Source organism: Ostrinia nubilalis, chromosome 18 (assembly GCF_963855985.1).
Source record: "Ostrinia nubilalis chromosome 18, ilOstNubi1.1, whole genome shotgun sequence".
Taxonomy (NCBI): Eukaryota; Metazoa; Arthropoda; class Insecta; order Lepidoptera; family Crambidae; genus Ostrinia; species Ostrinia nubilalis.
Window position 1 is genome coordinate 3,985,208 of NC_087105.1, and position 11,809 is coordinate 3,997,016.

The 11,809-nt window shown below is 39.0% G+C and overlaps 1 protein-coding gene across 1 annotated transcript; it reads right to left on the reverse strand.

The window, feature by feature from the left end:
* Positions 1-3,819: 3,819 nt before the first annotated feature.
* On the reverse strand, positions 3,820-11,045 carry LOC135080850 (protein hairless). The gene is made up of 3 exons (XM_063975576.1): positions 10,439-11,045; positions 7,033-8,379; positions 3,820-6,887 (listed from the first exon to the last, which is right to left on the reverse strand). Exons 1-3 carry the CDS (start codon positions 10,611-10,613, stop codon positions 6,859-6,861), a joined length of 1,551 nt encoding a protein of 516 aa, XP_063831646.1. The 5' UTR covers positions 10,614-11,045; the 3' UTR covers positions 3,820-6,858.
* Positions 11,046-11,809: the final 764 nt, after the last annotated feature.

Below are 11,809 nucleotides of genomic sequence, written 5' to 3' on the forward strand. Positions count from 1 at the left end.
CAGCAGCCGGCGCGCACGCCGCACCCGCCGCACCCGTACACCATGGAGGCGCTGCTCGGCTGAGCGCCCCTGTACACACCGCCCGCCTCGGGCCGCGCTCGAGCGAGAACGAAGATTGTATTTTTGGTAATCGAATCGCCGAGGACGGATTCTGTAGATAATATTTTAAACTATATTGTTCTTATGTGGTTTGATCTGGCGTCGAGCAAAATAATGTATTTGATACATAAAACGATATGTAAGTCTATTTCATTCGGAGATTCATTGTAGGATAATTTACAATTTTTTTCATAAATAAAGCACAAATTGAAATACTGTTTCGTTTTATTTTTCCTGAATGATATAATAGTCAGGGCGTAAGCCGTCCTACTTTAACGCATCGTGTAAATAAATAAAAAATCGTTTATATCGGTAGAAATCATTTTTGGCCACTCTAAATTTTAACCCTTTCACTACAATCTGTTCGGGTTATACAATCTGCGCACCTGGCGGCCGTGACGTCACATCGACACTGATACAAACGACGAGGCGGGAGATGTGCGGTTAATTGGGAGGGAGAATCACATTCAACGAGTTGCGCAGTTACCTCGACTCGATAATACAACCCGGTCGAGGTCTCGAGGTCGAGCCGGTATACAATGTATAAAAAACTATAAAATATTTAAAGCAATTACAGTTATATTCTTAGTATTTTTTTCTCATATGATTTACATAAATACTTACTTTATAGCTTGCATTCAAACTTTCAAAGTTAGTCATAACACTACGCAACTCCCATTGTTTTCAAATTAATTTTGACATTAATTCATTACGGTATAGTTTACTAGCATAATATTAACTGCAGTTGGTAAGATATATTTGATATTGGTCAAAGCAAGTACAGTGACCACAAAAGGTGGATATACACTAGAGCATTTCTATGTAATGTTCGTTACGTTCTAACGAATGCTCGGCATGATTACGAATTATAAAAAATATAAATGACATTTACTTCGTTCGTCCCTCTCGATCTGCGTCACCACCCGTGCTCGTGCAAAAGGCTCGACGATTTGTTTCAAAAGTTACACCAATACGCTATTTGGTTTGTACAATTAAACGGTGAGCGTGCTCTACGTTTGGTTCGTGAGAGGCTAAGATGTTTTTATAGTATGTCATTGGTGAGAGGGTGATACACTAGAACATGTAAGAGCAGCTTATTGTTTTGTTACAAGTTATATGCTCTAGTCTATACTCACCTTTAGTTAGATGTCCGATAAACATACGACGGCAACGGGTCCCGTGATGTTAGGCGCTGCTGCTGATGGTAAGTTATTATTGACAACGCCACTCTTGTATAGGAGTTTTGGGCTGACACTGTAGCTTTGTTGTCGACACGACAAGAAGATTACTGATGATGATCTAGTCACAAAATATAACAGAAGGTAAACTCCATACTAAGCGCGCTCGAGCCACGCACACATAGACACCGCTCACGTACGCGTTATTAAGACTGTCTTGGACGAATGCGAGGCGCGACTGCGTTCGCTCGAGTGACGCTGCTCACGCGTTCCTAAAATTATTTTGTTTGTGCGAAAATTAGTGAACAACAAAAAAGGGGTATTATAACATTTGTTAAGTAGACGGTTGCTTACACTCAACATTAAAAACTAAATTTTCGTTTTTGAAACTAATGGTTGATTCCGGGAGGTAAGTAAGGTATTTATTTGTATTTCAATAGTTCGTTTAACGTTGACAAATTGAAAGCCAACTCAATTATTAGGAATATCGAATTGTTTTAGAGAGGTTTTAGGAATTATTGGATAATAGTGTCAACCACTCAACTAAATACTACTTCCTTCTCGTGTATTTGTTTGCAAACTATTACTATAATAACGTACTAAATATAACCGTATAAGTATACGTGGATATCTGTTATTGTCTTTCTTCCATAGTATTAAGAGTAACATTTTTCTATCATAACGAAATAAACGCAACACATGACAAGACAACCCTAGCGCGACGGCCGAGCGTGCGAGCGAGAGAGGTATGCAAAGCGAGGTACATACATGAGTTTACCTTCTGTTATATTTTGTGATCTAGTGGTTACCACTTGTCTTAGACCCAGAGGTCGCAGGTGCGATTCCTAGTGCGGGCTATATTTTTTGCTCGGTTTGGTTGGTAGTAAGACTTCTACCTAATCAGCCTAGCAGTAATATAAATAAATAGACCCAGTTCATGGTGTATTAAATACAGTAAATAATTAAATGATCAGTGAACACGAACGAAGGCGGCTGACGCATTTACATGGTGTTGTCGAAACTGCACCCGATGCAAAACGTGACTACTTCGTGTACATACAGGGTGGAAACGTTAAGTGATCTCACTCGATTATTTGTAAACTATACAAGATATCGTAAAACTGATTACTGATTTTGAAAGTGCTTCACAAGCTCTTTCAAACGGTACCAATAATAGGTTACAGAATAAACTGGATCTATCCGAAAATTCAATTTTTCCAGCTTCCATACATTTAGTAAAACCACATAATATAAAAAACTATACAAGATATTCAAAAACTGATTACTGATTCTGAAAGTGCTTCACGAGCTCTATCCAACGGTGCCAATAATAGGTTACAAAATAAACTGGATCCATTCGAAAATTGAATGTTTCCAGCTTCCATACATTTAGTACGGCCACAGTCATGGCACTCATGTCTTGTTAATATTATAGCAAATAAAACCTAAAACCAACCTTTTTCAAGAATAATTTAAAATAAGAATGCAATTACGAGTTCATTTTAATTGTTAATTATTGAATAAAATAAATTAATACTTCTATTATTGTTTGGTTGGCATACATTTAGTATGGAGGCTGAAAACATTACATTTTCGGATAGATCGAGTTAATTCTGTAACCTAATATTGGTACCATTGGATAGAGCTTGTGAAGCACTTTCAGAATTAGTAACCAGTTTTTCGATGTCTTGTATAGTTTAGAAATAATCGAATGAGATCACTTATCGTTTCCACCCTGTATAACCCCTCAGTAAGACTCATATTATACTATGGCAAAAGAGTTACTTAGTTAGCAATGAGTAATTAAAAAACTATTGTGTAGTGAACTGATTGGTATGAAGTGAGTAAAAATTATGTAGCTTTACCCCTCTTAAACGTTATAAATAAATGATAGCCTGTAATTCTGATGTATTAACAATAGATACTGTAAAGTTTCATCAAAATCCATTTAGTAAGTAGTTTTTGCGTGAAAAAGAGTACAAATACTAATCTAATAGTAGGAATTATTCCACTTTGTTCACCTGGATGAAGAGTTTTAGTGTCCTCATTTCACCTAACTTTCGTTTTCCAGGTGTATCGAGTCGAATAAAGCGGTCGCCTTTGTTCACCTCACATTCATCCATCATTTATGTGTATAAACTGAAAACAATCTTTATATTTAATAAAAAAAAATGAAACCATACATCCTAAATTCTATTCAGTGTGATAGCATCTTTTTATACTTATTTTTGTTTGAGGAGATTCTGATGAACAGATGAGTTCACGGGGATCCCCTGGGGGATCGGGTTGGGGGATCCTAGTGGACGAAAGGGAATTAATTAACCCAGGTGAACAGATGAACAATGCATCTGGGTAATATCACCTGGGTGAAATGAGGACACTAAAAACTCCACTTTCTTCACTCAAGTGAATAAAGTGGAATAATCCAATACCTAGTAGGATTTGCTCCAAACTCAAGCTTCAAAACTTCTGAGTAACTTTGTAATTAAAAGTCATAATCGAAATGGGTATATTTTTCGGAATACACAAATAAAAGAAAGAGTTTTAAAAAGTTATATTTATTCGAGTACATAACTACAATTCTTAATATAAATGGATAATATTAATAACTATTTTCCGCATGATAAATATAAGTGGATTTCAACACTTGCATACTCGTGTCACTTTTCGTAAAAGCGTTATCACATGCTTCGAAGATTGTGGTATTTGATTGCATAGAAAAATATTATCATAACAACAGTAAAACAACGTTGTGCTCGAGAGGAACCTCATTTTCATTTACACTTACTCTATGTTGTATAACAATAAGCAAGCATTCCATATACAACTTCAGACGCAGCAAATATTTTGCCGAATTTAAGTACAGCAAAATCCGTCTTAACGACGTGGAAGACAAAGCTTATCATACTAAAGCAAAAAAACTTGTTTTAAATCGTTTAGAACAAACTTGAAGCCAAATATTTTATCAATGCATAATGACAGATTAGTAAATGGTCACGATAACGATAAAAACAGGCATTATTGTTTAAACAGGCTATAATTATCGTCTCTCTTACACGTTGTGTTTTTCACTCGTACGTTACAGTAGTGAGTCCAATAATTTTTTGGTACCAAATAAATGTTTTTTCTTTCTTTGTTTCTTTCAATCATTTCAAAGAAAAGTTAAACAAAAGAAAAAAAATACAATTACGTTATTATATGACGGTAGTATATGAGCCGAGTCATAAGTAGACGGATTATTACTGTACATAAATTCACTTAGTTATTTAATCAGTAATACGTACACACTCATATTGCTGACATGAAAGTTGTTAGGTAATTATAAGATTTCTAATTCTAATGGCACAGTAATGTACTTTAATGTTTCTGTTAAACGAGAGCTGCGTCCACGAATATTTATAGTTTTTATATAAAATTTAGTATAATTTGTTTTTACATGTACGAAAATAAAATACATATCACTCTTCAACGTCACTAATACTACTTAACAGGCACTGTGCGATGAAGATTATAGCCTTCTACTTATCTCAAGACTTTAAATAAATTCAAATAAGTAATGATTCTTAGTTATACATTTATAAAGGATTACACGTATTATATTACTTAAAAATCATTTAAATGAACTTAACATACTACAAAATAAATATTCAGCGTGGCTCTCGAATGTTACATAATTTCATGCTTTGTTTGCTTTAGCTGAATACATATCATCAATGTTGAGTAGATCACCTGATTATAACTATTATTTCATTCAATAAATGGTTATTTTCTGGACATGCAATACAATAAGTCACCAGTGACGTAATCTTTATAAAAATTGTATCATGTCATAACGACTACAAACCTATTTTCATTGATGAACGCATTATTAATGACATCAATGACGTAGGCACATTTGTGCGACATTGTAACCAGTACAGTCTGTAGCATAAACTACGGTATCAGAAGGGAAAAAATGTCGTTAAGAAAATCGTAACCACTCATTTCTGTCGATGATATCTACCCAGCAGTCAGCAGAAACATAATAAAAATATCTGTTGTAATATGACATGGTTTACTGCATTTAATTTGACAAAGGCGCACTTGTAACATCAAAAATCACTCATGAAGTCTACCCTTTAGTATAATATCAGAGTCATCGAATCAGTTTGAATATCAGAGTATAAAATAACCCAAGACGAAAACCACGAGGTTGCCTCTCAATACTCTAAGACAACATTGATATAAAGTTGTTTCTTAAGTGTACTCAGAATTAAATTGAGCAGGACCTATTATAGCTAAATTTACACTAATTCAACTTTGTTGGCGGACATGTAGAAGAGTAGTACACGACTATTTTATACAATTCCATTAATGATAATATTACATCAGAAGTCAGTCCCTTACCATCGTTTAACTGTCCTTATAATACATAACCCCATACTTCAACTTAATTGCAGTGAACTACCACTATGTTAATCTCAAGCCTGCAACGCGCGAGGGCGCCGCGACTCCGCTACTGCGACTACTATTACGAAACGCCCTTCCTCATCATAATTCATAAAATACTCATTACAAAAATACTGTACAAATACAATAATTATCTGAAGGTAATAAACTCTTACCAATATAAATCGTATGCAGTTAATTAACGCTCTCATTAAACCTACGCCCGAGCTTCCGTCAATAATACACCATTCACAAATTATGTACAATGTCTTATTATACATGTTACATAAACACACATCCAAATTTGATCCCAAAACTGTAGTCTTTACCTCGTTTTATTTTCTAAATTAAATAATGAGATCGAACATAAACATTATGGAATTTTGCAATTGAGTAAGGAATAGGAGTTCGTCTTCAAGCTTTTATTGTATATCATAAATTGTATAAAACTAGTAGTACATATCATCATACATTTTAGTAAATTTGGACGAAGCCTGAACTTTTCTGCGTAATACTTTTTAATACATTCATTATAAATATGTTCATAATATCTTTGTTTGTTTCAAGGCACTGATTGCTAACAATTGATAACTGTTTTTGTTTAGTTTGTCCTAGAATCTTATCCTAAATTAATAGCCAATATTAAAATATTTAACTCGCCGTACAAATTTAGTATGAAAATACACACATGGCTCTGCATACAAACATCTATACTAAAATATAATATTTCAGTGTAATATATATTAGTTTGTAAATAGATTTCCAGACAAATGACTGTCAGGAACCGCGATCTATACAAAAATATTTTTTGCGAGCTTGCAAAAAGATATTTGCATAATAAAGAATATATAAAATAATCGCTTCACGATTATGAACATCGGGTTAGGTGGGATGTAGTTTTTGGACTTTAAACCGCGCCAATCGTTCATTGTAACAATGGAATGTTAATAGGACACCGTTCAACAATAACAATACCACAAGTTTTCTGTTCGAACTTGGTACATAGTACAAAATGTAAATATGTAACATATTGCAGTGTTTAAACTACCTTAATAATCTTTGATTAATCGGCATTCACAGTACATTTACCAAGAGGAAATGTAATGCTCAGTGCGCCCGCTAGTGTGTGTGTGTTCAGTCTCACGTTGCCGCCTCAGTGCTTCGACAAGTTCAGTGGCAAATCTGAAAGTACAAGAACGGGAATTTAAATCACCTACAGATAAGAGGTCGACCGACAAACGCGATATCGATGAGAAAAAAAAAATTATAAATCGTTAGGTACATTCCAAGGAATACGATTATACAAACATATTGCAAAAATATTAACCTGAAGTGGGCTCATCCTTGGGTATGTGGTCGGTGAAGAGCGGATGAGCCAGCGGCACCCAGGGCCCGGGCGGCGCGGCCGGCACGCCGTAGTGCACCCACGGCGCGCGGTACAGCGGCGCGTAGCCGTACGGGTAGGGGTAGCACGCCTCGCGCCACTCCTCGCGCGCGCGGTACCCGCCCCACTGCCGCGCGCCGTAGCCCCGGTAGCGCGCCAGCTCCGGCGGCGGCGACTCGCGCGCCGGCCCCGCGCCCGGCGACGCCATCAGCGCCGAGTACCGGTAGCGGTAGCCGTCCGGGCTCGGGCTCAGGTCCGGCGAGCGCACGCTGCTCGGCGACTCCGTCTTCAGCGACGGCGGCTGCGAGTGCGGCGAGCGCTTGGGCTCGGGCGAGCGCCGCGGGCCGTCGTCGGGCATGCTGAGCAGCGACTGGATGCTGTAGCTGCCGACGTGCTTGCCGGCGGGCGGCGCGTCCCGGCGCGGCGCGGCGCCGTTGGGGCGCGGCTCGGGCGCGCGCTGCGGCGCGTGCGAGGGCCCCGGCGACGGCGGGTACGACGCCGTGCTGAGCGCCGGCACGGTCTTGGCGCGCCGCTTGGTGCCCTGGTCCTCCAGCGTCACGCGCTCCAGCTCGCGCAGGATGCGCTTGCGCGGCGACACCATCGCGTGCTCCTGGCGGCAGCTGGCCAGCTTCGCGTTGACGGGCGCCGGCAGCGCCGCGATCCGCTCGCGGAGCTTGTCCACCGTCCGCGCGAGCTCCTTCCTTCGGATCTGCGGGCGCGTCTTCTTGTAGACTCGTAACTTTCGATACTGGTACGGCTTCTTCAGCTTCATGTGATAATATTTCTCCCGGTCGTAGTCGGGCCACCGGTCGTCCTCGGCGCTCGCCCTGGGCCTGGGCGGCGCGCCGTCGACGGCGTCGTCGCCCGCGGTGCGGGTCTCCGGCGAGGCGTCGCCGTTCCTCGCGTCGGCGCCGCCGTTGGCGAGCGCGCGGCGGGCGGCGTCGGCGGGCGCGTCGAGGCCGGCGGGGTCGTGCGGCCGCCTCCGCTTGCGGCGGCCGACGGCGTCGATGGTGGCGTTGGACAGGGAGGCGGGCCTGCAGTAGTACATGGCTAGCTCTTTGGAGACGTTGCGGCGCGGCGCGGGCTGCTTCCAGGCGTGGTCGCGCTGCCAGGGCGAGGAGTGCACGGAGGAGTTGTCGTCGGAGGCGCTGAGCGAGGCGGGCGCGAGCGCGGGCGGCGTGGGCGGCGCGGCGGCGGGCGGCCAGAAGGTCTTGCGCGGCACCGACACCCAGCCCGCGCGCTCGCCCGACCGCGCCGCGCCGCGCACCAGCTCCAGGATGAACTTGCCATCTGGAACCACCCAATGATTGCTGTTTAGTTCATTGTACTGAAGAAAAAAATTAACAAAGAAAGAAAGGTTTATGTGATAACACCTAACCTCAGTGATATTTTGCCCAAGAAGTACCATGCCAAACCGGTATGTGACCATAGTTACATTTACTCCCTTGTTTAATAATGGGAGATTAAAGTATTTTAATCCAAATTAACCTCTTTATTCTATTTTTCCATACATTATGTACCTACATTCTGTCAGGACAGGATTTCACTGAGTTATCTTTTTCTCTTGGGAGAATCTAGTTGCCTTTAAATATTTAAATAAGTATTAATAAATGTTTCCAAAATAATTAAAAGCAAACATTTACATTGTCAAGAAAAATACACTATTTAACCAATCTTTTCTATCAGTTATCTGTGCAAGCAAGCAGTCATTATCGACATTGTGTGCTATTGACATTCATTAGCTCATTTATTATTGGTCTTCATATCAAATAACAGACACTTGCCTTAAATGTTTGCTCACTGAGTTATGGAATGTGCTAACTGTTATCATTTGAGCTGGTGCATGGTACCAGACAAGGTATTATAGAATATAGATAAATAATATTGTGTTTAGTATGCACTGCCTACTCATGCAGCAGTAAGTAATAAACAACTTTTGTTTGTTGTAATAATTATGGAGTATCGGCTTGAGCCTTGAAGCTAAAAATACATGTTTTTCATGTACCCCATGAGCAAAGAGCCTTGAGCTTGCATATGTTATCTTAAATTTCTAAGTTAGTAAAAAATGAGACAAAAAATACTATATTGTTAATTTGTTAGACTAGTACCTAAGTAAATATTATGAATATTTGGACCCACTTTTGTATTAAGAAATTTTGCCTAGAAAGTACATTTTTCACTAGCTTCATTCTATAGTCAATTGGGATGGATTTGTATCCAGTACTGTGTGAAATGTTTGAATGTAATCTAAATCTATAGTAAATTAAACTAGTAACATAAATAAGTAGTATTTTCAAACTTTCTTGTGTTTTTTATTCCTTCTGTACCAAGTAAGGTATCATTTAATAAAGTCTATTTTAGCTATATTGGTTTTTAATGGCTTATACATTGGCATATGATTACTATTAGTGCTCATGAGTTACTAGGGCACCAGACCATTCTTCACGTCACACCGTGAGCGTGAGCTATAAAGTGCATGGGCTTATCTATTACTGATTCCATATTGATCACAATTTTCCATGTTATGTCTGTTTTATTACAAAATCCTAAGACCGAAAGTGTTTCCGTAGTGTTTTGAGTATTGTGCACATCTTTCATAAGGGTCTTGACCTTGCAATTTGATTGGATTGTGTTGTTTATTTTTAATGAATCTATGATGATAATGAAGATCCAAAGCAAATATTTTAACAAGTTTCAAACCAATCAGTCACATAGTAATAGGACCTATTAGTAACACAAATTACATACAGATTAGGTACTATAATTTTACTATGTTGTATGTTTTGTAAACATTTCTACACTTTTTGTTATAGAGGAATGGTATCTTTTGCTCATTTTATGGGCCATATTATTTTTTAATCTGGATCAAACAACAATCAAATCTGTTTTCAGACTTCTTCGGAGTCAATATTAATAATCCAATAAATAAAGTAATAGAGTTGCTTAGGTCAGCTGATCTGTGCTCCTGATTATTTGAAATGCTTTACAAAACAAGTTACAGGAAACTTTTTGTATTAGGATATAGATTATTTCTGAACATAAAAATAGAATAATCTCTGAAGAGTCAAAATTAATTAATTTTTGAGTCTTGAACTCTTCTAAGATGGTTGAAAATTAATTAGGAAAGATATGCACAAATTTTTATTTACACTAGAGTGCACACAGCCTCTTACGAAACACAACAATAGCAGAGCCTGCATGCAGACAATTGGCAATGGCTCACTCAAATGTGCTGTGTATGCTTATCAGAGCATGAATGACTTTCTAGCTTTTCTCAAAGTAACTTTTTACACAAGGCAAGTTATGGTGATGCAGCTGTTTATAGGCTGAGGGAATGTTGGGTACTGACCTTTGAAGAACTTGAGCCGCCCACCAGTCGCGGAGAGAGCAGAATTCTGCGCCGCAGCATCCTCATTCACACCCTTGCTACTACTGTTACCATTTACGCCATGTCTTCTGTCTACTTCTTCTGTCATTTTGGTACATGTTGTCAGAGTTGTGATTGTTCCTTCCTGTATATGCATTTCATTTCTGACCGCTCATACAGCAAACGAGCACTTTAGTCCGAACACTCTCGCCATGTCGAACCGAGCGCAGAGGACGACAACTCGGTAATAAATCGCAGATCCAGATAGACATTCAATACTTCCGTCAAAGTCCTCATCCTAAGGCCACCTGCGGATTACAAGATCGTCCAAAACTTTCGTATAAACACATTACCGACACGGTGACTACTGAATTGAACAAATATATGAGTCGATTTGGTTTACGACGGCACTTCACCTTGGACACTGACTAAATAACTACAAAACAATACGCGACGCCGGATTCCCGATTATAATCGGGCCCACGACACAATTCAATAAAAAGCTGTTCGTTTTTCAGCACATAGTTCATTCACACCCAGCATCCATTTTGATTCGTTCAAAATCAAATATGATCGTTCTTTTTGTGAAATCGGAATGCGTTGTTAAATGCGTTTTGTTATTGCTATCTACAACCAGGTGATAAGACTTTTTAAATAAATCTTTTGTTCTACTTTTTTGTTATATTTCAAAAACCTAAAATATTATCTACAATTTAAAGATCTTTTCCTTTCAATAATTTTTTACAAAGTATTGATTAGTTTTTGGTCGTATTGATTTTACATTTACATCAAAAGATTTGAAATGAAGATATAGGTTGGATATAGATCGCGCAGCAAGAGTTGAGGCAAGCAAAGATTTGAATCTAAAATCTGCTTCGTGTGTATTTTTATGATGGCTTACAAGTCTTACAACCCTAAACTTTCATTTATATTTTAATAGGGGCCTTTGTTTATTTTCAAAAGAGATAATAAATATTAATGTTTCACGCGCCTTTGGCACGCGCGCCGCTTTTGATATGGGCTGGCTGGCGGCTAAAAGGTTAAAGCTAGAAAAAGTAAAACACAAACGAAAAGATAAGGCCAAAAGATATTTGTCCAAAGCTATAAAATATATAATAAAAAAATTATTGCAACATGGCGTCGTAACCATAGACAATCATTCTGACAGTCTATGATCATTCATATATGGCTATCTCTGTCTAAATTCCCATGTACAAAAGAGATGGCATGAGAGGGATTAATGAATTCTTGTGAAAGTTTGTTTGCTGTAATGCTGTCATTCCAGGGTGTGGAAACTTCCATACAACGGTCATCGAAGTGAAACTTGCTTCCAAACAGCGACATCGGTGAATA